The following is a 26,497-nucleotide window of genomic DNA, read 5'->3' as shown; positions in this document are numbered from 1 at the left end:
CCTTCATTATCCTTGTGGCCTTTTAGAGTGTCTCCACTAAGTCTGTGTTTCCCTCTTGCTGTGGAGGCCAGAACTGCACCTGCTGCTCCAGGTGTGGCCTCATTGTGCAGTGCTGTATAGGGAGTATGTGTCATCTCCCTTGAATCAAAACTTTGGCAGGTTTGGCTGAATGAGGCAGGTAATAGTGTTTTGAAGAATTTCAGAACTAGCAGGAAAGAATAAATGGACAAGAAAAGACAGGCTTGGTTCAGCACTGAAAAAGCCAACAATACATACTTAAATGGAGGCTGTTTGATTGTGTGTGCAACATGAGGGCTTGAAATTAGGAATGGGATCTGTATGTCATGGATGACCTCCAAGAGAAGCTTCATAAAGCAGACTATGTGAAATGGAGAATAACAGGGAAGACGTAGTGTTGTTACATAGATACAGGATGTGGTGTCATTCCGAGCCCAGTGTCAAGGACTTCACTTCACAAGGAGTACTGCACATTTGTTGTGGATTTGGAGAAGATTAATTAACAAAAAAACAATAGGTGTGAAAAACCCAGATGAGATATTGTGGACATCTGAGTTGGCTGTCTTGAAGAGGAAGTTAATTAGAAGAGATGTAATGCTGTAACCTGCCTAAGGCTGCTTGTCTGCATAGAGAAATTTCATTCTCTTGTACAACAGTGGGCAGGAGACTGAGAAGGGATCTGGGTTAGAAACCTGGATTTCATGTTCCTGTTGCTGAGAAAAGTAGCAGTTATGATTATCCTGTTCAACAGGACTACTCATTTCTAAAAATAAGTATTTTTGTTCGTGGCAATTTCTTGCCTGAAGCATGTAGCTATTTTTAAGGATATACCTAGTTCTAGCTATGAATGGAGATGCATATGAACATCATAGAAAAGTCAGCTTATTAGTTTTTCCCTCAGGAGGAATGTAGATCCAAATTGCTTTTAAAATTCCACTTTCAAAAGGGGCAGGCGTTTGCGTCTATCTCCGTTCATAGTAGAAATATAGCTTTTAATTTTCTAAGATGTTGCTGGGGCCAATACTAGAAAAATGCCAAGAAGGATTTCAGTATCCTTACTAAAGAGAAAGTATTCTGGAAGAATTGTAAATGCTAGATGTCAGAATCTAAAATAGTTTCCTGCTATAAGGAACAAAGATAAATAAAGTTTTCTGGAGATAAACTTTTAAAGGGAGATTTTTTTAGTTCATCTTGGCTTCTGATGTAGCACAGACGTAATATTTCTATGGTTAAACCAATAAGTTGTTTAATTAAATGTATTTCAAAATCAAGATTGGATGCTTTTGTGGAAGATTCCAAGAGTCAGAAAATGTTTTTTTTTTTAATTAAACTGGGTTCTGGTAATCACTTTTTATTGATTCTAATCTGAGTGGGTTTGAGCTGTATTCCTGGCATTAGTTCTTGTTATGTCTGCCTGGTTTTTGCTTTTTAAATAAATATCCTAATGGAACTCTCGTTCTTTTGCTAAGAAAGTAACATTTTTCTTCTAACCAGGTATTTTCTAGTCTGAGCTACTGTGCCATGTGGTTCTCACAACTGCTTCTGTTGTATCTGTTCCTGAGAAGGGTACTGTGTTAAGCAAGCCATGGGTTTGATCCTTTATGTAAAACCTAAAAATTGCCTAAGAAGTATCAAAATCAGTAGCAGTGAACAAAAGGCATCATGACTAGCTTCTTCTTTTAAAGACAGGGATAGGTAGAGGTAGAAATTGTTTCTTCCCATGAGAGCTTGCTTAGGGGTTAAGGGACTGAGAAACAGCTGAAGCGTGGCAAAAGGAGAATTGCAGAGGGAGCTGCAGATGCCCAGGGCTCATTAAGGGGCTGTAAGGCTGTGATGAGGAGCTGGGAACAGGCAGCCAGTTCTCAGAGGAAACAGGGAGAGCTTCTGAGGGACTGGGGTAGTTGAGCAGAGTCTGCTGCTGTTCAGAAAATACTAGACTTGGCTGGAAGTATGGATCTGTCTGCCAAGGACACAATGAACAAAGGGAGGGATGTGCTTTTTGTTCTGCCCGCCCTACTTGCTCTCAGATTTTTCTGGTAGGAATTTAAGCTTCTAGTTCTTGTTCTAGTAAAGTGTGTGTTGTTTTGTTTTATTGTGTGCCTCTTCATCGTATCTCCCCCCCCCCCCCCCCCCCAAAAAAAAAAAAAAAAAAAGCCTTTAAAACAATTCCCAAAAACTGCATAAAGAGGAGATGGGTGTGAGAATCCAGACACAATTTTAAAACTGTGGCTAACTCTGGGTGCTTTACATAAGTCCTGTCCTCCTTTGACTAAGCAGTTTGGGTCATTCACATGTGGAGGCTTTTTTACTGAAGTTTTCCCCACAGCAAATCATAGTGACTGTTGGAGCATATGGTTATTAAAGTGAATGATTTTTTTTTTTTTTTTTACCTTTCTTCTCAGATACTCCCCTGTCATTTTCCAGTTATTTATTTCAAATTATCTTTACAAATGTTTGGCATATTTAATAAAAATTATCATTTTTTCTACAATCACTGCCACCTGTACTAAAAGTTGAGATGACACATTTGCTCTTATAGTTACAAGCCTCTGCAACTTAAAAACATGTATTTGGGAGTAAATAGTTTTGTAGCTAGAGTGGTAAGAGAAATCTGACTTAACTGTGATATTTACAGTGCAACAGAATCTGCTATTTAAATTAACATTTTAGGAATTACAAGTTTGTGTAGGAGGTACATGTTCCTACTATTAAGTTAAAATATTGGGATTTTAAAGTGAGAGGCTTTTAGTACAATTCCATAAATGCAGCAATGTATTATAACTTGGAGATATATAGATACTGGTTATTAAAGTGAATTGTTTTTTTTTTTTTTTTGATACCTTTCTTCTCAGATACTCCCCTGTCATTTTCCAGTTATTTATTTCAAATTATCTTTACAAATGTTTGGCATATTTAATAAAAATTATCATTTTTTCTACAATCACTGCCACCTGTACTAAAAGTTGAGATGACACATTTGCTCTTATAGTTACAAGCCTCTGCAACTTAAAAACATGTATTTGGGAGTAAATAGTTTTGTAGCTAGAGTGGTAAGAGAAATCTGACTTAACTGTGATATTTACAGTGCAACAGAATCTGCTATTTAAATTAACATTTTAGGAATTACAAGTTTGTGTAGGAGGTACATGTTCCTACTATTAAGTTAAAATATTGGGATTTTAAAGTGAGAGGCTTTTAGTACAATTCCATAAATGCAGCAATGTATTATAACTTGGAGATATATAGATACTGTACAGATGAAACTATATGCAAAAGTGTAACTATTGCATTTATCCCATGTAGCAACATCTCAGTTGTGCTCCAGTATTCATTGCTGCAGTGTAATTTCTTTCAGTAGGGTCTGCTTCACCCTGCATCGGCGGTATTCTTTTGTGCAACTCGCCCCTCTCAAAAGTCCTAGGCAGGATATGGATTATTTGAGGAAAATTAACTTGTTTTAGGACAAAGAACTGCTAAACACTATTGTTTTATATTTGGAATGCACATATATTATGATGTGATGGCAAGCTTTAATAAAAAAGATTGCTTTTTTTCTAGTTTTATCTTAAAAAAATAGCAATTAATAAGCTGTTATGTTAACAGTTAAATAAACTGAATAAATTCATAGAATGAGGGACATCAAAATCTCTGACTCAGCCTCCTGCTCAAAGCAGGGTCAGTGGTGGGGACAGATGAGGTTACTCAGGACTTTTTCCTGTTTGGTATGGATAACTGTTGCCATCCTATGCTTTCTCCTTCAAGCTGATCATCAGCTAGGAGTAGATCTATATAAGGTCAAAGTGGACCTTGAGAACAAAACCCTACCCCATGCTCATCATTCACATTGAATTAAAATTACCTGCATTACCACTTCATAAAACATCTCTGCAGCTAACAAGACGAACTGCAAAGCTGTGGGCTGCTTAACAGCAGTTCTGATTGTCTGAGGTTTCCCTCTCTGCCTTGTAAACCTGGTCCCATGGCTTTGCAATGGTCCAGTGTGATTTGGGCCATGATGAATAACTATTCATTTGGATTAAAATCTTTGTCCCTTTATTCTTGCAGTCGTAGATTTTATAGGAGACATATGTTTTCACTTTTTTATACATCATTGCATTCACAGGCTTTATTGCTTTGCTGTTGAAATAATTTGAGAAACAAATCAGTCATTGCAGAAGTGCAGCATGTCTGTATCTTGTGAAAATAATCAGTTTAGGCTAGAGGTGTGCTAATATGTTAATGATCTCCTAAAATACCTTCTCTGGCAAAGGCACAAATAACTTAGGGGTACACTGCTGATTTTTTGGCTATGTCACTGATCTTAATTTACTAGCAGCTGAAGGCTAACCTATGTACTGCTTTCAATTGTAATAGAAATATCTGATCCTTGTGATAGAGCCTTCATATAGACTGAAAATACTTCAATTAACATCAACTTTTTTAGTTGGTTAGGTTTAGAAAGGTTTAAGACTACTGTCTTTAGTTATTAAGTATATAATTCTCTATGAATTGTGACAGGACTGCATCTCCCTCTTGTAGTCCTTTACACTTTGATGCTGCTTCAAGTAGAATGTTTTTGCTCATGATGACTTCTGTTGTTTCTTTTTTCCCCCATCCTTTTTCAGTCTACACTTGTTATCTTTGCATCTCCAGAGATCAAGTATGACAAGGTTCTGGCATTCAGCTGAAATCGCTTAAACAAAATATGAATCTTACAATCTGTTTGCTTGTTTTTTATTCTGTTGTCTTCTCACAAGGCTGCCACCAACCTTTTTCTTCCTGTTGCCTCTTTCTAATTCAAATGTGTGTGCTGGCATAAGACTATATATGACATGCTGTTACAGCAAACAGTACTTGTCCCTAACACCCAGCAGGAGTTTGAAAAGCATTCCATCTTGAAATTTTTTTCCAACTTATGCCATTGTCCAGCAGAGAGCTACTAAGTTGGTCAAGGGTCTGGTCTTATGAGGAAAGGCTGAGGGAGCTGGGCCTGTTTGGCCTTGAGAAGAGGCAATTGAGAGGGGACCTCATCAATGCGTATGAACATCTGAAGGGTGGTTGTAAAGAGAATGGAGCCAGGCTCTTGGTGGTGCTAACCAATAGCACAAGAGACAATAGGCAGAAACTGATGCGCAGGAAGTTTCACCTGAACGTGAGGAAGAACTTCTTTGCTGTGTGGGTGACCATGCACAGGAACAGGTTTCCCAGAGAGGTTGTTGGGTCTCCCTCACTGGAGATACTCAAGAAACATCTGGACACAGTCCTGAGCCATTTGCTCCAGGATGGCTTGGGCAGGGAGGTTGGACTAAATAACCCACTGTGGTCTCTCCCAACCTGACCCATTCTGTGATTGAAATTTTCTGAGTAACGGAAAGGCCTAAACAGAAGATGCTTTCAGACTAGTAATGTCTTCACAGAATCTTTTCTCAACTCTTCCAACAGCTAAAAGTTGGAGGAGAGTCATTACCAGCAGCACAAGAGCATTATAAATGATTGAAGAGCTAGTACTCCAAGTATTCAATAACAATTGAAATTTGTTACAATGGGGAGTAGACAATCCCCAAAGATATTAAACTGTATTTTTTTAAGGCATGTAAACCAGGACATGCACATTTAGCTGGAATGTTTCTTCAAATTTGGTTTATAATGAAAGTACAGAAGGAAGCTGAACTACAGTGACACTGCCAGGCATTACAGTAGTGAATAATCAGAGTGTTCTGTGTGCTTGTGTTACAGATTAGTTTGTCTTGACTGTTATAATATATGTGATTTTTCAAAGTCTTGACATTCCTGGCAAGTGCAGCATAGGAACTTCTGGATGTATTCTAAATCTCTGGCTGACTGGCAATCACACTATTTTTAGGCTTGAAGACTTACAGTGTAGAATTTCACATGCTTAGAATAAAATTAGAAGTTCTCTTCTATCTGAAAGTTAGTGATTTTTATTAACTTGAACACAATTTATAAGTATGTTACACCCGTTCTAACAAAAACTTGTTTTGGGGAGTAGACAAGTTTAGTGTTTAGGTGTTCTTATAATAGTAACCATAAAGCAGTTCAGCATAAACTAAAATCAGGGAAAACTACAGAACCCTGGGAGTCTAAATGAAAAGTATTGGTGTATTTTTCTTCCATTTTGATGGTTAGTTGAAAGGGTGCAGCCAGAAATAGATATATGATGTGAGTTACCTTCTGTCTTCGTGGCTGATGCCATAATGGGGGTTTGGGCTTTTATGATAACGGGACATTCTTTGATTACTATAGTCTGTTATGGAGGGGTTGGATCCACCTGTCTGGAAGAGGTGAGGGAGTCTTTGACAGCAGGCTGACCAACTCAATGAGACTGGTTTTAAAGTGAAGGACTTGAGGGATTGGGTCCAAAGTGGCAATGCTCACATCATCACATCCAGCTGGGGAACATGAGGAACTGGAGCTCCTTGTGCAGCCAGAAAGTTACTATATCATAGGAATAACTGGAACGTGGTGGGCCAGCTCATGTGACTTGAGAATTGTGATGGATGGCTATAGGCTGTTTTGTAAAGATAGGTAGGGAAGAAGGTGAGGAGGAGTTGTGCTCTATGTTAAGGAGCGCTTTGAATGTATAATAGCCATCTCTGGTGATCATGGAAGCCCTTTTGAATGCCTCTGAGTCAAGCTCAGAGGCCTTGTTTCCAAGGGGAGTCTTACAGCAGGCATCTGCCATTCACCTCCAAACCAAGATGATAAGGTCAGTGAAGCAATATTTGGGTCACTTAAGCAAACTTCAGGTCAACAGAACCTGGTTCTTATGGGTGAACTTGGACATATGTTGGAAGAACCATACAGTAGTTGACATGTCATCCATCAGGTTTCTGGAATGCATAGGGAAGTGCTTCCTCATACAAATGTTAGGTGTGCCAATCAGGAGTGAGGCACTGCTGAACTTGCTGCTCACAAATGGACAAAACGTGTTTTGTGTTAGTTAGTGATAGCCTTGGTGGCAGTGATCACGATGTTGTGGTTTGGGATTTGGTTGAGCATGCTGAAGGCTAGTACTGAGGAAAAAAACTTCGGAGTTGAGAAGCGCAGACTTCAGCTTACTCAGAGCTTAGTTGAGGGAGATCCATAAAGGAGCTAGCGAGTGCTGGGAGTTTTTCAATAACATTTTCCTGGAAGCACAAAAGCAGTTCCTCCCCTTCAAAGGCAAGGGGAGTAAGCAGAGCAAAAGATCCCCTTGCCTTAACTGTGAGCTTCTGAGTGTGTTTAAAACCTAAAGAGAAGTGTAACAGATGGAAAAGTGGATGTACACCTGTTGAAAACTACAAGGACAGTGCCAGGGTGTGCAGAGGTGCAGTTAGGAAAGCAAAATATCTCTCTCTATATAATCCTTCTGCAGATTATCACAAGTCAGATGAACCAGGTGATTGGGAAAATCCAGCATGGTGCTTGACAAATGTGATTGCCTTCTATGACAAAATAGCCTGCTTGGTTGATGGGGAGTGAGGGAGGGACACTGTCTACCTGGATTTCTCCAAGGCTTTCAATACCATTTCCTGTGGGCTTTTGCTAGAGAAACTGATGTGTGATGGCCTAGATAAGTGATTTGTGCAGTGGGTGGGGAAGTGACTGAGAAACTGCTCTCTCAACCTGGTGGTGGTAGATGCCTCTTCTTCAGACTGGCAACCTGTTCCCAAATTGGGTCCCCAAGGGCTCAATATTGGGCCCAATGCACTTAAATGTCTTCGTAAGTGATCTGGAAGATGGAATGAAACTGAGTGGAGAAGTGCACACTTTGGAAGAGAGCACCACCCTGCAGAAAGACCTGGACAGGCTGGAGGAGTGGGCTGACAAGAACCTTGTGAAGTTCAGCAAGGAGAAGTGTAAGGTCCTGGGAAAGCGAAGTCCGGGAATGCAGCACAGGCTGGGATCTACCGGTCTGAGAGCAGCTCCAGGAAAGGGACCTGGGGGCCCTGAGGGACAACAGCTCAAGAGTGAACGTTGTGCTGCTGTGGCAGAGAAAACCAACATGATGCTGGTCAACAGGGGCAGCACCAGCAGAGAGAAAGAAGTCATTGTCCCACTCTATTCACTGATTGTCAGGTCACATCTGGAACACTGCGTTCAGTTTTGGCCCCTGCTCTGCAAAAAAGGATGTGGGCGGGCTGGAGAGGATCCAGAGAAGGGCACAAAGATGATAAAAGGACTGGGCAGCCTGCCATATGAGGAAAGGCTGAAAGAACTGGGTTTGTTCAGTCTTGAGAAAAGAAAGTTCGGGGAGAACTTATCACCATATTCCAATATTTAAAAGGTGGCTACAGAGAAAATGGAGATTGGATTCCTTGAAAAAAAAGAAAAAAATGAGGTGTAATGGGTACAAGTTACTCCTGAGGAGATTCCAACTAGACATAAGAAGAAAATTTTTCACAGTGAGAACAATCAAGCGTTAAAGTAATCTCTTCAGTGTAGTGGTGGATTCCCCAATATCAGACACTTTCAAGACTGTGCTTTTGCCAGGAAAGGTTGGATCAGGTTGATTCTAGTGGTCCCTTCCAGCTTGGTATTCTATGATCCTGTAATTCAGTTCAATGAATCGTAGTCTATAACGTGTAATCTAGACTTCATCTGTAACATGTAATCTATATCTATAACTTGCTCATGGATTGCTCTTGTGCACTAGGTGTTTCTCTGTGTGTTATGTAGATGGGGCAGTCAGAGGGATTGAAATAGCTCTGTAAATTTAGCAACTTAATATCAAAGTTCTGTGGATTTATACAATGGGAATTTGAATGCCTAGAGAACAGCTGTATAAATAGGAACACTGCATTTGTGGATCTTGGTTTAAACCACCTGTTTGTAATCATATGATGAGTCTGTGATAGGTTTCCCAGGCTGCTGGAGTCCTCTTCCTTGATTCTGCCTGTCTGTGCTGGCTGTTCAGTGGTGTTATGGTGAATTGTCTAATGTGCAGTAGGACCTTTCCTGCTGTAATCAATAATTTTCTTCTATACATATATAACATGTATTTCTTGCTATGAACAAAAAGTTATAAACTATATCTTGTAAATTACTTTTTAAACTTTTGCTCTAAGTTTAACAAACTCTGAAGTGATATTTGGCTTTTAATAAATACAGAGTTTTTCACTGTATAATGGCTAGAATTAGGATGAAAAAGAAATTTGAGCATATTTCCTAATTCAGAATTGTACCAGTCATGAAAAGCACAAATTAAGATGAACTCTCTTCTTAGTCTCTTTTTTGTACTTCAGGTTTAAAATTCATAGATGTCTCTTTAGAATTCTCTTGTGATTTTTGTGTTACCTGTAGATAAAAGAACTTACGTAATAAAAATTTTCACAAAGGAAGCTTTGAGCTGGCAAAATGATTGCCGATGTCTTCTTTGTGTGTAACTTGCAGTCTCTAGACACTTCTGCTAGCAGCAGAAGATTTTGTTCATTGATAAATCAGTGTTGCAAAAGATGTGGGAGTGTGAAGTTCATTTGTTTGGACACCCTGTTTGTGATGAAAAAAAGTGGTCTTAGCCTGCATAAAGAATGACTCATTGTGTTTGGTCATATCCCTACTTGTACAAAACAGAAGAAACCAGCAGTATGAGGAAATTTCCAGATAGCGAGTGTGAAAAGTGTTTGAATGCTGGGAGAAAGAAATTGTTGAAGTAAGGTTGATTATTATTTATTTTCTTCAGAGAATCTTAAGTGGCTTTTCTCTGTTATGTAAATTCAATGAACTGAAGGTTGAGGTCTATGGTGAGTTCTAGGAAATGTAAGAGAGAGAATCACACAGGAAGGTAATGGAACAACTTGATGAGGAATGATAGACAAATGGCAGTAATATGGGTATACATATAGGTGAATAATTCATGATTTTAATCTCATTTCTCAAAGGATAATTGATGAACAACGTGAAATGCCTTATTCCTCTTAGCATTGACATGAAGACTGCCTTTTAACAGAAATGTAGCATCTTCTACTAGCATATATTTTGATTAAATCTACACAAAAGTATCTATTAGTGGACTTCATACAACATATTGTGAGGGACAGATCATATGATTAATTTGTCTGGAATAAAGTGAGCCATTCTGATTTTTAAAATTTCTTTGATTTTTAATAAATTGTGAGGTAATTTGATTGCACTGGGCATTTAAAGGGAAATTTTTGAAGGGTATTAGAAAATGACAAACATGAGTGGTCTCTACTGAAGAGCAGGGAGGTGACAAAACAGAGTGCAAGCAGTTCAGTGGCTATGGTACACCAAAAGTGCAGCTAAGGTCAAATATGCATGAAATAGGATCAAGACAGTACCCCAATAAATCAAAAATTTAAAAAGGTATGGGTTATATAAATACAAATATGTGTTATATGTACATACATTCTTGGGGAACATAGTTACTTCCTAATTTAAAGATCATAAATGTAGCTTTGTGTAATATGGTTTGCCCGTGGTTGACAGTTCCATAAAGTGATTGTACCATGACTTGGATTGTCATTGAGTAGTTTAATTTTTTTTTTTTTTTTTTAGGTTTTCCATTGCTAATTGGAAGCATGAAGAATGTTCCAAAAAAAAATGCAAGGCTTTTTCATAATGGGTTCCTTGTGTATTGCATATAATTCTTTTTTGTGGAGTATCTCAAATTCATCCCTGGAAATAGTCAATAGTGATTCTCACATGCGGGAGAAAAATCTACATGAAAATAGAAGTTACCATCCTCTCTTCCTGTGTCAGGCTTTATCACTGAGCAAAGAAAATGGAGCTACCCACAGGTTTTCTCCTGACTGAGAGCAGGAAACAGCTGACTTAAGTCTCTGCGTGTGTTTCTGCAGGACTGTATGACAAATACTGTGACAGTGGTGACGTTGATGTGTCATGTGAATGTTATATACATCGGCATGCGCTGATTAAAGGATGCAGAAGATAGGAAATTGTAGCGGTGCTTTAACTTAGCTGGGGGACGGGGATTGGACAGAAATGAAACAAGTCATCTGAAGGGATAGGTCTTTCCAGGTTAAAGGAATGTTAAGCATTGGAGAAAAGCAGGCATGTCATTTAGGCTATATTTTAAGTGAATCAGATTTTTCAGAAATGGTTTTATTTGTTTCAGAAATGTTTTATTGTGGCCATTGTGCTGTTTGAGATGTGTGTCTGATTGTAAGGTGGTGTAAATAGCTCAGCAAGGTATAGGGCTGCAGTGTTGGTGCAGGTCTGACCAGCTGTGGGGCTTGCAGTTGATTCACTACCCTGCTGAAAACAAAGAATTGTTTGATTCCTTCCTAGAGGCAAAGCAAGAAATAGGGTGGAAAATATAAATACCATCATCCCCTCTGATAAAATACTCCTCTGTAGGGCATTTTGTTTTGCAAATAGTTTAAAAGAAAATGCAGCTGCATTAGGTTGTTAGCACAAACTCCTGGCTTTCCTTTGGTCTTGGAATCATTAAAATACTTGGTTTCTGTAACTAAATTTGATTCCTGTGGCCTTTTGTTTTGCACTCTCCTTGCAGGGAGTTGGGTTGTTTATTAATCTGCTGGCTGCTCTGTGTACTGATTCTGGCTGCACAACTACCTTCTCAGCAAATCATATCCCGTATGTTTCCCAGCTGCTGCCATCCTTAACACATGCAGAGAATGTCTCCTGGCTGGCTGAACACAAGTTCCAGCTGGTATCACCTCGTGACTGAGCAAACCTCCCCTCTCTCTCCTGGCAGTGTTGCAGCCACACCGGTTCTCTGCCTCAGGTGGTGTGTCTCAAGGCAAAGATGTGGGGCTGCAGCAGAGCCTGGGGGGCTGAGGCAGCTGGGAATCTGCTCCATTCAGCCAGGAAGGAGCGACAGCTCCTTCCCCACAGAACGTGGGGATGTGCATGGGGCACGAGGGGGTGTGTAGCTAGAGCAGGGTGATGAGTGGGTGAATGGAAATAACAGCTCCCTCTTATCTTCATCCAAGATGATACTTGCCAAGTACCGAGTTAACAGCAGTGATAGGTTTAATGATTGACCTTGCTATTATTGTTTTGCCGTCAGAGAACTTGTTCTGTTAAACTACCTGTAAGTTCTCGTATAAAACTTACTGGTCCACTGAAATAGAATTATTTAGTCCTACAAAATATTTTGTGTTTAGCGGTTCTAGTTTACCATTTCTAAACCATTATGGCTATTAGGCCTGTCCTTTAAAATAGCGCTTGCAGTAGTCCCATTATTGTCAATGCTGTGTGATATTTTTATTTCCTTAAAAATACTCTCAGAAACTACTAGGAGACCATTTTCTGACTCTGTGGTCTATGGGTTTCTGCTGGTTTGCAAAATTAATGATACTGGGCACAGTTCTGGTGTTTGAAGAAAAGTTACTTATGTATCACATAGAAGAAAGAGGAAGCATAAAATTGCTTGCATGCTGTGATGCTGAAACATCCTATACCTAGGCAAATATTATGTAGAAAAATGAGTGAACAGATGAAAATTCATAGCACCAGCATGTCAGCTATTTGTTTTCTGAGTTATGAGTACTCATTTTTGTTAGAAGATCTCAAGATTCTGCTTCCTTCATCAAGGCTTTGTAAGGTAGATTCCAGCATCTGCTTATACAGATTTTGTGTTGTGAAGCTGTTAGGCTTTCTTCTTTGTGTTTTTAAGTGCTCTATACTACTGTCAACTTTCTAAAATGCAAAGGTCAGACTTTGTGCTCTTATCTGCATTGTTTACTGTTATACTTTCAAGTGATTGCAGAAATAGGGGTTGATATGACACAGTGTGGATTTTCAAGTGAGAGAGCACTTAGGTGCTCTCATGTCTCATCTTAGTTTAACATTACAGTTTTGGACATAGTCAACTTCAGCTCTCAGCTTTGAGTTTTCTAGGGGATCAAATCAAGTTTTCTATTTCCACTCTTCCTAGTTCTGTGTTCCTTTTGGGGTCTTACAGGAGGAATATATCGCACAATACATTTCTTCCGTTCCAGGGAAGACGTGAAAGCACCCTCCCTCCTGCCTGTCTTCTGTTGTAGATGTTTCTCCAATTTACAAGAGTCTGAAGCTGGTCTCCTTGTCCTTGAGGTGTTCCAGAATTGAAGAGAGCAGGGTGAGAGGTTGGAAAGCAAGAGAATGTAAAGTTAGGGAGTGTGTAGAAGGTCTGAAGTGGTTTTGCATGCATTTTTGGTGGGAATATCTGTGTTGCATTTGTCATGTATTAATGTTGCATTTGGAATATAGCCTGTAGCTATAACTGGAATGATAATTTAATTTAGCTTGGTAAAGATTTACTTTACTAAGCCATTATGTTGCCATTAGGTGGCAAAACATCAAAATACATTAGTAAAGTGATAATGTCAGCAGCTGATCTCCAGTAAACAAACAGTCAAACGGTCACAAATAGTTCTGGGACAGTTGAGCTAATGAATCTTCATGTCCCCAGCCTTGTGTGTTTGTATGCAGGAAACCCATGGGTCTGGATGGCATTTTCTCTACTGGCTGAACAAACCCAGTGTGGGGCTTCCAATGCCAGGGTGTGGGCCTGGTGTGGACCAGCTCAGCAGGGCTCAGCACTGCAGTGGCGGCAGGCCGAGCAAGTGCTGCTGGAGGCATGTGCAGCCCTCCTGCCCTGTGTGGTGTCAGGCTGTTGTTGGATCTAAATGCTGGAGAACTCTGCCCACTTGTTAAATGTGCCTTAAAATGGCTGTCAGACCCAAAAATCTTCAGCTGAGGGTGGAAAATGAATGGAATAGGATAGCCAGATTGCTTATTACCAAAGCATGATGGTATGAATGTTTCCTTCTCTGGAAATGGGCTCACAGACAGTCTGGTTTTGTCTTTTTAATTGTTGTTTATTCCAATGCATTTTGGATCTCCACTTGAAGTAATCAGAAGAGACAGACTAGTGTGTGAATCAGAGGCTTCTGAGTGGCTCAGAAGGATTAATATTGCTTGTATTTTAGAGGCACACACACTCTGAGTCTGTTATTGTTTACGTTATAAAACTAATAAATTTTCTAAGAAATACCAATTACGTATGTCAACAATGCATCCATACTACAGGAATTGTGTAAATAGGCATCTCTTTTTGGTGTAGAAACATTAGATTGGGGCAGAGTAGCTTACCTTGTGGCTCTTAGACAGTCAAAACGAAGCTAGTTCTAATCGGTATTTTTGTTGGCTTGTGCTGGATGATTGCAGAATTAGATGTTTAGCTGTGACACTTTGGACTTCTTTTTTTTTTTGATGTACATTCTTCCCTTTGAAGTTTTGTGAGCAAATACTGTATGATCTAACTGTATAGAGTTTAATTTCTCTCTGTGAACAATGCAAACTGATTATGATAATTAGAATTAAAAAAATTAATATAGCTGGATTTTAATAAGAATTCAGTTCTGGCCCTAGATGCAAGAATTTAATTTTTTTTAGGGTTTTTTTTTTTTTTTTTAATTTGGCATAATCTGTAGAAAAGCAAACAAGCAAACCCAGGCAGCAGCTTTCAGCACAGGGCTTGGGAAAACTCAGAGACTATTCTGTCACCTTTTCTAAAAATCAATGCAGTATAATGTTACGTGGTGTCTAGGTCTGCCTTTTGAAACTGAATAATTACACATTTAAAGAAAAAAGAAGTATTTTTTCCTAACATAATGGAAGAAGTAGATCTTGACTCGACATGAAGCCTTTATTTCAAGGCTAAATCTGTAGTATGTGCCAACTAACTGGTAAAAAAGCACCCTCCGTTGATTGGTTTATTTAGCTTTCTTCCAGCAAAATAGCATATTGTGCTGTTGTCCTTCCACTGCATGAGAAGAGCCTAAAATAACAGAAGCTGTTATGACATCTCTCAAAGCCTGCCTTTGTCAAGGTCGCAGTTCTATTTTTGCTGTATTTTGTGCAAACAAAGATAGGTATGGTAGGAAAAAATATTTTATAACTGAGATGCTGAGTCCTCCAAAAGTGTAAAATAAAATAAAAGTGCAACTCCCACCCCTTGTTATGCAAAAACATAACATACATTGCCTGATTGTTAGCCTGGGTCTGTGTGCTGCTCAGCTTGCCATCAGCAGATACAAAGCTCCAGAAGTAACCTGTGGATATTCTTTCTAAACGAGCAACCCAAAATTTCTGAGGAATGCAGGTAAAAGGTGGGAGTTCTGCTTTTAAACCACATACATAATCTTTATATTCTTAAATATGTGGAATCTTTATATAAGTAGTTCTGCTGGCTCATTCAGTACTATCAAATTTGTATATAGTTATGGTGAAAATGTAGAAATTAACAGCTTTTTCTCAAGTGTATTTGGGGCAACAGAGGGTGGTAAAGATGAGAGTGTGCATTGGAGCCAGAAGTTGATAGAGGTGTAGTATGCTGAGGATTATTAAACGTGTGGATGCTGGGCTTGCATCTGGGTCTATAAGGTGCTGATTGTTTGAGTGTGGAAGAAGACTGGGAAGCATCTTCTGTGCTTGTTCTGCTCATCTGCATTCCTGGGCATCTGTGTTTGAGCTCCTGCTGTGGGGAGGACACAGTTCTGGATCCTGGGCTGGATGGAGACTTTGCGTGAGCTAGTACTGCCACTGGTGTGGAGCCTTTATGTCCTTCTCTGTTGTAGGTGATGTGGTGGGCAGGGTGGTTGCTGTGTCCTGCTTTTGACTGGGACAGGGTTCATTTTCTTCCTAGTAGCTGGTGCAGTGCTGTTCTTGGAGTTTAGTGTGACAATTGTGTTGATAACACACTGACATTTTGGTTGTAGCTAAGTAGTGCTTACTCTAAGTCAGATGCTTTTTAGTTTCCCATGCTCTGCCAGTGAGGAGGTGCACAAGAAACTGAGGAAGCACGGCCAGGACAGCTGACCTGAGCTGGCCAGAGGGATATTCCATACCATAGAGTGTCATGGTCGGTGTATAAACTGGGGGGAGTTACCTGGAAGGGGACTTATCTGCTCCTCATAAGGAGGTGGTGAGCAATTGTACTGTGCATCACTTTTCTCTTAGGTTCTATTACTCTTTCTTCCCCTCCTTGTAATTTCAATTATTATTATCATCAGTATTAGTATATTTTTTATTATTATATCTAGTTGCACTTATTAAATTGTGCTTAACTCATGAGGTTCACCTCTTCTTTCTGGTTCTCCTTTATCATGTGGGTGGTGGGTGGATGGTGGAGGCAGGAGCAATGCTGGTGTGAATGTTCTGTTGGCTGTGCTGAACTTGTGAGGGCAATAAAAAAGAGGAGTACAGGGATGAGATTGAAGTTTTCTGCATTAGCAGAAATGGTGCTTCAGGAGTCAACTCAATGTTAGCAGTAGAAAGTGTAATAGAAGTGTGTATCAGATTCCATCAGGATGTTTGGAGACTAAAGGAAAGTTCATGTAATGGGAAGGAACTGAACCCTGTATATGGGTACATGTGTGTTTGTGTGTGTATATATATACACATATAGATAGAATGAAGCTTTTTGGTTTTATATATGTACATGCAGGTAAAAATTCCTGATACGTATGTTGCTTAATATTATTTGTCAAAAAGTGACTAGACAAAAAATAATGAATAGGACAATGTATTTCATTTGCTAATAAGAGATTTATTTGCCTTTTTAAAAAAAATAGAATTAGACATGTTCTCTTGATAGACACCTTCTGTAAAGAAGTACATGGAGAGACTGATTACTTAGTATTTTCTATATATTGTAATATTTATATGTACAGTTTAAGGTACTTCATTTATAATATGTTAGAATATACTTTTTAAAAAACATCGAGTAGTTTACTTGATGTATTTCTTTTTAAAGGAAAGATAGAATTTTATGGGTAGAACATATTAAATATTGTTTTTAGTGTTCTGAGAAGTTTAGAATTGTAAGGAATTGAAATGTAATATGGAATACCTGTACAAGAAAAGCCCTTCTATATAATAGGCTATCCAGTATTGTTTGCTTTATTTTTATTTTTTTAAAACTTTAAATCAGGAGTTAAACATCACTGTGTTCTGCTTTCTGGTGCTCCATTGCTACGGTGTTTCCCAGATATGTCTGAATTTGTTGCAGCTGTTGATAGATAACAGTAAGGTCATATTGACAAAGATCCTGGGAATTAGACATACTCTAAATGAATGTGTTTGTGCCTTTCTGTTACATAGTACAGTGTTCCTTGCAGGTCAGTTTGTCTAACAGTTACTTGTAATAGTAACAGTGTTGTGACTTGCTTGTAGCTTTTAATGTTCAGTGTGAAATACTTTTGTCTTTCTGGTCACAAAAACATTATTCAGTGAAAAGCAAGTATAGAGTAACATTGACTTTCAAGACCAATTGCTTTTCTACTGGAGGAGACACTTTAGCCTTGGCTAAAACTTGCATTTATGTGCAGCCCGTAATTAGTTTGTAGTTGGGTAAAACTTGATGTGTTTGAGCTCTGCAAAACTTTACTCAATTTTCTGATCTAAGGGGAGTTTTTGGTGAATGAATCATTGAAGAGAGTAAGAAACGTGTAGTTAAGAGTACTTAAGAAAGTTCTCAAAGCATTTTAGGTTAGTTTTGAATTTTTTAAAGTAGAGGTGGATTTATATGAGAGTTAGGATGATCAGCAAGTTGCACTACAAACCTGCAGAAGAAACAACAGGAATGATGTAAGCTGTTGTAAACCTTTTAAGTTTCTTTTAGGGAGAACGTATTGCTGCACTTTGCCTGATTAAATGACATTTCTCATCAACGAGGGATGTGATGTGGCATGACTAACGTGCAGAGATGCAATTGGAAGTTGAAAAGCATTGTATGGGTTGCAAGTTCCTGTGTTTTACTCAACAATCAAAAATTTGCAGTCTTCCATCGGTGTGTAATTTGGAGCTGTGGCTGATGTAGCTGGAAGGTAGTTAAGATTCATAGCTGTGTTTGGAGAGTGCAACATAGCAGTAAATTTTACTGCTCTGTTGGAAGACAGCTTTTTTTTAGACTGAAAAATGAAATTTGGAATCTAATCAAGAAGTTTAGGTGTTTTGGTTTTTTTTCCTCCCATTTCTGCACTATGACTTCAGTGTGGATTTAACTGAATGTTGTGAGAAACCCCTACCATGTTGGTCATGATGACTAATATTTATTTCATATAATTGTGGATTACTTTTAATTGAATTTTAAAGGACATCTAGTCCACCCTGCAATGAGAAGGAACATCTTCAACCTAGATCAGGTTGTTCAGGGCCTTATTCAACCTGACCCTGAATGTTTCCAGGGATGGGGCATCTGCCACCTCTCTGGGCGACCTGTGCCAGTGTATTCTTACTACGAACACTTTTGTACCACTTAGTCACCCAGCAGAGTACTGTTTCTGAATTGTTAATGTTAATGAAAACAGAAAACAAACTATTGCTGAAACAGACCCTCTAAAACTATTTTTTTCACCGAAACAGATGTAATTTAATGGTATATGAGGTAATCTGTAATTTCAAAGTTGGATGTTTTAATACATTAAATGGTATATATCTAGCACATTTTTCAGTTAAAGGTTAACCTGCAAGTGTTCTGTGTAGCAACTGTCAGATTGAAGAATAATTTCTAAGACCTTAGATTTCCTTATGTTAAGAAGGTTTTGCGAAATATTTATCTGGAAAAGAAAGGAAAGTCATGTTCCAAGGTCTTCTTGCAGTGTCCCTCACTAGTTCACCTAAATCCAGTCCTGGCTGTGATTTTCAGTTTGTTGTATGAATATTTTCATTCTAACTGGATTTTGGATGCTATATATGGTCTGCTGTAGGGATTGCACATCAGTCTTGTGAACATGAAATAAAGACTGTACAGTTCATACATTAAAATCCTAAAGGATTAGTTAAGTTCCTGGTGGCATTCACTGTCTTTTTGGACTTCAAAGAATATCTGGCAGATTTTGTGAGGTATCAAATCAGTTCTCACTAGTGTGTTGTTGAGAAAATGGTATGTAAAACTAATTTTATCATACATATAACACTTTTATAAGGTGGTTCATATATGTGTTTTTTCTTAGATTTGCTCAGGACCAGCTTAACAGAAGACAAAAGGCATCCTGTTCCTTTTTCACTGAGCTATGTTTTAATATGTGTATTTTAAAATTAATTGCCTTTTCCAGTTCCTTCAAAAACAGCAGCAATAGTATTTGTGGTACTGAATTTTGAATGCATAGAAGTACATGCAATGGAAATTATTTGATATATCATTTTCCAAACTTCTATAGCCATACAGACAAAAATAAACTCTGAACTACAAAAACAACAGATAATTTTTTCTGTATAGGACTTCCAGTTTTTACAGTGGTGCTTAAAATTATAAATTCTAGGCTTTATTTATGTGAATAAATATTTTGGGTAATGACAACACAATTTATATGGTTCTACTACACACTTTTAAAATAAAAAAGTACATGCTTGCATAAAATAAACATTACCAAAAAACTCCTCAGGCAGAATAAAAGTGTAATTACAAATTTCTATTATGTAAAATTCACTAAAAATAATTGGAGATTAAACTCTATTTAAAAGGTACTTTATTCAGTGGAGAAATGTTTATGATTTTTAATTGAATATTTTTCCCCATTTTCTTTCTAGGTATTGCTTTGTTTTCGCTTTAGGATACCTCACTGTGTGCCAAATTACTAGGGTCTATATCTTTGATTATGGACAGTATTCTGCTGATTTTTCTGGGTAAGGAGAAAAATAATCTTTCCTTCTCAGTGATACTGTATCTGTTGTTGCAGGAGGTTTTTTATTGGTTCTCCACCCCCCCCCCCCCCCCCCCCCCACTTTTAAAACTTTGGAAGAAAGCTGAGCATGTATGTGCAATTGGCACACATGCAAATATGTAAGTAACTGTGCTTTAATCATACAAACTGAGAATTTTTGTTAACAGTTGTGTCTTGTTAGAACCACCAAGGTGTTATCTGTTGCCTCCTGTTCCTGTCTGAATGGCATAAAGGATTTGGTGACTATGGGAATTTTTTCTCTTTGGGTCTTCCCTTAAAGTCTCTGCTACCATCTTTGACAGCATGATGAACCTTGAATTGTGTCTGGTGTACTTGCTTGCCTGGCACAGTCTAATACTACTTTTTGAGGAAAATCTGAATATTTTATGGAATTTAGCTTTTAGCTTCTTTCTTTTTTGGTTTTATGTTAAATGTTCCAGAAGGAGAAAGCTAAGGAGACAGGTACCTGGATGGTGAGGTAGTCACAGATTCCTTGGAAGCAGGAAGTTTTGTCTCTATGTGCCTTCATTATATATAGTGAACTGTATAGGAGCAAAACAGAATTAAATAGGCAAAATAAAAATAAACCATATTGGTAATTCTTCTTTCTGCTGCAGACCCAGAGATGTGAAGCACAACATTTCTTATAAACAAGTTTGCTACTGTGATAGTGCTTTTGTTGATTTAAAGGACAGTGTGTATTCTAGGGGAAAAAAAGAAATGGGGGAGTATTTGCTAGTCTGCTTAAAATAATGCATTAAATACTTTCCAGGGATACTTTGAGTGGCAGTGGTCTTCGTAGTTTAACATTACCTGTGGTAGAGTTGTACTTGTTAGCTTTGTTACTTCTCAGTCTTTATTGGGAACAGGCATATAGTCCAGGAAATTAACTTGTAGGCTGAAGCCAAAAGCTCTTATGGTTGAGTTCATCTTTTCTGTCATCTTTATCTTCTTACCTTCCGAAACATCTTTCTACATTTGTCTTACATCCAAGCGTCTGCCTTCAAGCCAGATATCCAAGTTCCAGTTGTAGTCAGCAGAGATGTGATCGATGTGGACAGTAAAGCCTGGAGGGCATTTCAGCTGACCCAGCACTAAGTATCTACCTGAGTGTGAACTGGGTCATTTGTCAGATGCCCCTGACTCTATTGACTACATCTGCACTGGCTATAATGAGAGCTTGCAACAGAGTCATATGCATAAAGACACTAGATTTACTGATGTTGAATTTAATTTCACCTTTAGTAGTGAAACTGTAATCCAGATGCTGTCCCTTCCACTTCACTGTAGGGCCAAAGTGTACAACCTTGGCAGTGATCTAAGCTCTGAGCTGACTCCGGAAGCAGTGTAATTGCACTTTGTTGTTCTTGTTCTCAACATAATTAGTAGAGCTTGAGCACACCATCGCTCAAATGTGACTGTACTGCTTTCAGATAGCAGCTGGCTTTGTGGCTCTGATGGTTTAGTGGTAGCTCAGAGATTTCTGCTAGGTCTAAACATGTCCAAAGATTCCCACATCCCATCCCTGGAGATGTTCAAAGCCAGGTTGCATGGGGCTCTGAACAACCTGATCTAATTGAAGGTGTCCCTGCCCAGGGCAGGGATGATGGGGCTAGATGATCTTCAAGGTCCCTTCCAACCCAAACTATTCCATGATTTATGAGCTCTGTGCTCTGGACGGAACTGTTCTGAAGCCTAGATCCAATTCTGATTGTATGTTTGAGATGGCAGATTTAAACCACCCTTTCATGCACCAACTTGGGAGCTTGATGTATGCATATCACATTAAATCTCTGGAATACACTGCATATGCTCCTTTGACACGAGACAGAGATTACTTCCAAAACAGGCAGAGAAAGAAAACTTTCTCTGGTTCTGGGAAAGGAAAAAGTAAGATCAAGAAAGTAACTAAAGTTGCATAACCAGCTATTGAACTCCAGCATGAGCAAGTTCTTCTAAAGATGTTGGCATGGGTTCATATAGTGGTTAGCCCCAAAAGAGCTTTGAATGTGTGTTTACCTAGATATTTCTCCTGGCATGCAGTGCCTGTCTGGGGTGCCCAAGCTGAGAAAATCTGCTCAAAATTTGAAGGAAGGTCTCAGTTGCACTGACAGTGGAGAAAGCTGAGGGCACCTCATGCTGGAGATGCAATTGCTTGTGGAGAGCTGTGTGGTCCTGCCTGCAGTACTAACAGATCCCAGCTGCCTCCTTTGCCTTTCTGCCAGCACCTAAAAGGGATTGTTAAAATCCTACTTCACAGCCTCACTGTGCCAGGAAGGACTCTTCCTCTTTTAGTCTCTAGATTGTTGCTCCTCAGCCAAATATTTGATGATACTGGAATAGCCACTTCAGGAGGAAAAAAAAAAAAAAAAATCAACAAAATGAGAATACCAGGGTCTGCTATGATAACAATGACAGATTTGTCATCTGGAATGAATGCAAGGGCTGACTGAGATCCTCCTGGACTTCATCCTTCCACCAGGCAGGACCCATGCTGTCACATGTCTGCCTCCAGAAAGAAAACCCATTATATTTAGAGTCAGTTGGGGATTTCTGCCAGCACCAGGCAGGCCTACAGCTTAAATGCTAGAAAGAGGTATGAGGGATTTACCAGAGTATCTGTTCCTGTTTAGTCTTCTTCCTTTATGACCCTTGCATGTCACTCTAGTCTTGATACCAGGATTTTGGGGTACAGTACAGTAGAAATTTTTTGGTACAGTAGAAATTTTTTTCCCCCAATTACATTTTGAGGACTGGAAATAATTGTGTGCTTTGAAACCAATTTTAACCATTACGTAAAAAAAAAAAATTATCAGTTTGATGGACTGAACCATATGGCAAAAATACTGGTGTAGCCCTGTTAATGAAGGAGGACCTGGTGGCTTTTGGATTTGTAGTTCTGTGCCAACTTAATGTGTTATAAAAATGCCAAGTGCACTCAAGACATGAGTTGCCCATTGTACAGTATGATTATTTTATTGTGGGAGGCTTTTGTTTGTTTTTTGGGGTTTTTTTGTTGTTTGTTTTTTTTGTTTGTTTGTTTTTGGTTGTTGTTATTTTTTTGGCTTGGGTTTTTTTTTGTCTCCAGCTTAGATACTTCTAGGTAAATACAGTTCCTGATATGTTTTTTGAGATCTGATTTCAAAGTTAAATTTCTAAATTCTAGTAGTTTACTTTTTGCATTCCCTATCCCTTCCCTACCCCAGGGAGGGGGTTTGTGATATTGAGATTCACATCAGGCAAAAGCTTTTAGATACTAGGAAAATGGTATAATTTCTCAGTACAAAACTGATTTGGCTAGCCAGGGCAGAATATTTCTTGGACAGTTTAAGATTCACTCAAGTGTACCAAATTCAGAACAAAGTGAGCTCTGTTGGAGCCAGCATACTTATGCTGGGTTTTTGTTTTGCCAGATATGTTTACTTGAAGCAAAAAATAATTCTCAATGGAAAAAGCAAACATAGGATCAGGTGTTAGTAGAAACCATGGAAGTGGTCTGCATAGCTAAATAACTTACTTTAATATTCAACTTTGCTGTAGTTTTCTTGTCCTTTGTTTACTGCTACTGAAACTTAAAATGAATATAAATTGATCTTACTGTCCTTTTTTATTTACTCTTCTCACTGTAAAAAAAAAACCAAAACAACTATGTTAGTAGAAAATACATGTGAAACATTTTGGCTATATTTGTACAACCTAATGCAGCAATAAAAGACAGGTGTTATCAAATACTACATTTAAGGCTTTAATTCTTCTCATTGCATTGAAAACTGTAGTGGTTTGAGCTAAAAAACTAATCACCTTGTCCTTGCATTGAAGATCTTCCAGCTTGGAGTAGTTAACCGGGACTCCCAATATAAACTTCCCCTGGTATTTATATGTGAAAGAAAATCCTGAATTTGTATCTAAATTATTCTTTCTTCCTTTTTTTTTGTAACAGTCCGATGATGATAATTACACAGAAGATCACTAGTTTGGCATTTGAGATTCATGATGGTAAGATTTTTCACTGTGTTTAATTTTCCATACAAAATAAATTTAAGGAAAGTTCATGATGATTCAGTGAATTACTTTAGACCAGTTTTGTTATTTCAAGGCAAAATAAATTTTTGTGTCTCAATTGTTTCTTTTGATGCTTACTAATGAAAGTACTGATAAATGTTGCTTGGACTCTACAGAAGCTCTAAAAATGCTGACACTGTACAGAAGATATGACTTTTCAGAAGACCAGTGACACTGCTAGAGTCAGTGTCTAAAGACCACTGATACTGTTTTGGGCTAGGGTATTGACTGTGAGAGTTAACTAAAGAACTTCCTGATTCAGATATCTCTGTTGCTGATGGGTGGATAGAAAAAGCACATGTAATTTCAGTTGTGGAACTCCTTTAGTTTTAAAATGTTAATTCTTGAGTACTGCCCTAGTTTGTGCCATGTACGCTGATTTTTATAAAACCTTTGAGGGTTTCACTTTGTTTAGTATCATAATTACACTCACTGCTAACATATTGCTGTGAACAGGGAGATTGTCTAATTATGTTTGTCTTCTCTCCTGTCAGATGTATCCATCAGATAAGGGGGCCCTAGTTGTGACAAAGAATCCTAATGTTGGCTTTTGTGGGTAGGGATGGCTAGGTTTTTAGTTACCTTTAAATTCAAAGGAGTAATTTTCATTTTAAAGTTTGAAAATGTCATCTAATAAACCTGTCCAGTTGAAGATTTGGGAGTGTAGCTCCAGACACCCGAATCAGGACACCTGCTGTTCTGAAATTGTTTATTAACCTTGTGCATGAAGTTCAATGTGCTTTTGTCTCATATGCATCCTAGCTTTGGTGCTGTTGATGTTTCATATTTTTTCCCATTCTTGTTAAGTGGTATTGTCTAGAGAAGCCTGTAGGCAACAACATTCAGAATATCAAAAGTTGGGAAAAGACCTTTTTAAAGTATTTTTGCATGAATGAAAATAAATAATGCTAGGCATATCTAGTTGGTTAAAGATGTTGATGTTTAACTTCCAGAGAAAATACATTCAGAAGCAGTAATCTTGCAAGCTATAATCAACTGAAGTATGGAGTACACAACAGTGTAGTTGTGTACACAGTAGTGTAGTGGAAACAGGTTATTATAAGGAAGTAATAGTTCTAGTATCAAGCAGCAATGCTTCTTCTTACTATTATTTTGCTAGGGGAAAGAGCTATTCTGAATTTGCTGACATCATGCACAAGTAGTGGAGTGGTGGTATGGAACAAGCATGTGAGTGTTCCTGGCAATCTTGAAACAAATGTTTCATTTAGTCAGCGCTATTGTTAACTTTCTTCATGAACTAGACTAGATTTTTCAGATAATTTGTATTTTCTTTCGTATTTCTGTATAGATTCCACTGAATTTTCAGTATCAGTCTTGAAATTTTGTTCCCTGTTGACCTCAGAAGTCTTTGTCAGCCAGTGTGGAGTAGCTAACAGTATATTGGAAAGATTTCTCTCTGGTTGTGTCTGCAGTTCAGCAGAATCTTTGAGCTGGATGTCGCAGTTGCAGTGTGAACATGACTTTCAAAAGTTGATGTGACCAGTGTGAATTCAGGAGCAACTGATAGTCTGGTGTCAGGAGATGCTAAGAAAAGAAATACAGGGAAGACTAAGATTCCATTAAAGCAAAGTTTTTTAACCTTAGCCTAAAAGGGATCCTTCATGAAAAGTTAATGAAAACAAGCCCTGCTCTCAGTGAGCTTTTGTTCACTGTACAAAGGTCCATGCTTCCACTGGAAATTACTTAGAGATATACTGATGGGAGAGGAGATAATGTTGAAAATCATTCTACTAAGTGATTAATGGCACACTGAGCCTCTAGTCACATCAGCTTGGCTATATTAATCACCAATTACTTTATTTTCCTCCCTCATTTTTTACCAGTACATCCAAGGAGAGTAATGAAAATAAACAGCTGAAAAAAAAGTGTTGGTGTGTTGGAAGTTCCTGGTAAACGTCAAGATTCCGGTTGTAGCTAGGTTGGTTTTGTGGTAAAGGCCAGTCTTCTGGACTTGATCTTTCCGTGGCAGCCAGTTTGTTGTGTTCAGCTGGTTTCATTTGAAGGTCCTGGAGTGAACTGAATGTAACCAGAGAGGGCACTCACTCATGCTGCATATTCAAGTATCTGTCTAGCTAAGTGGATATGCTTGATTCCAAGTTGAAAGCTAGTGTGGAATCCCATAAACAATAACAGCTACCCCTGTAACAGTTACACCCCTGTGCTCTCATTGTAAGGGATTTTTTTCTTTTAAGCAGAGAAATTAAATGCAAGTTTGCATAGGATTTGGACTTGATGATCCTTGTGGGTCCCTTCCAACTCAGCCTATTCTGTGATTCTGTACTTTAAGCTTGCTGTATAATACAGACTTTTCAGAAGTTTGCATGGATCACAAACTTACACCTGAAGAGATTTGAAGTACGCCTTTCATGTATTCTGATTTACATTCTGAACTTTGGTCTTTGATAGTTCTTACCTTCCAGTTCCTTGTTACTCAAATGAGCAATGCCAAAAATGAGTAGTCAGTGTGTTAACATTTGCTTTGTATTTTTTGCTGACTATCCCTGGCATCTCACGTGTATTCTAAAGGCAGAAATATTTTTACGTATTTGGAAACTGCTGGTGTCCATATTAATTCTTTGTGGCAAGATTTGTTGGGTTGACCCTGAGTTGATGGACAGTCTTTAAGACCAATTACGCTTCTCACAATTTACATATTTAAACCGCACAGAAAGGCGGGATTTCCCCTTTGGTCGGAGCTCGCCTGCTGGAAGGTGGGGGGGCTCCGAGCCTCCCAG

General features: G+C 38.5%; 1 protein-coding gene across 4 annotated transcripts in view; it reads left to right on the top strand.

Annotated features, from left to right (window-relative positions):
- The window catches only part of MBOAT2 (membrane bound O-acyltransferase domain containing 2), a 95,898-nt gene that overhangs the window by 40,112 nt on the left and 29,289 nt on the right, over positions 1-26,497 (top strand). For 2 of the 4 annotated variants that reach the window (XM_017745001.1, XM_017745003.1), the window contains 2 exons: positions 19,546-19,641; positions 23,620-23,675. In XM_017745001.1, the coding sequence (XP_017600490.1) occupies positions 19,546-19,641; positions 23,620-23,675 (152 nt within the window). Of the gene's footprint in view, positions 1-15,032; positions 15,123-19,545; positions 19,642-23,619; positions 23,676-26,497 lie in introns of those variants that run through there. The other 2 variants (XM_017745002.1, XM_017745004.1) reach the window with 2 other exon arrangements.

This window comes from Corvus brachyrhynchos, unplaced genomic scaffold (assembly GCF_000691975.1).
Source record: "Corvus brachyrhynchos isolate BGI_N302 unplaced genomic scaffold, ASM69197v1 scaffold116, whole genome shotgun sequence".
In the NCBI taxonomy this organism is placed as follows: Eukaryota; Metazoa; Chordata; class Aves; order Passeriformes; family Corvidae; genus Corvus; species Corvus brachyrhynchos.
Note: the sequence above shows the minus strand (reverse complement) of the source record. Positions and strands in the feature narration are given on the sequence as shown.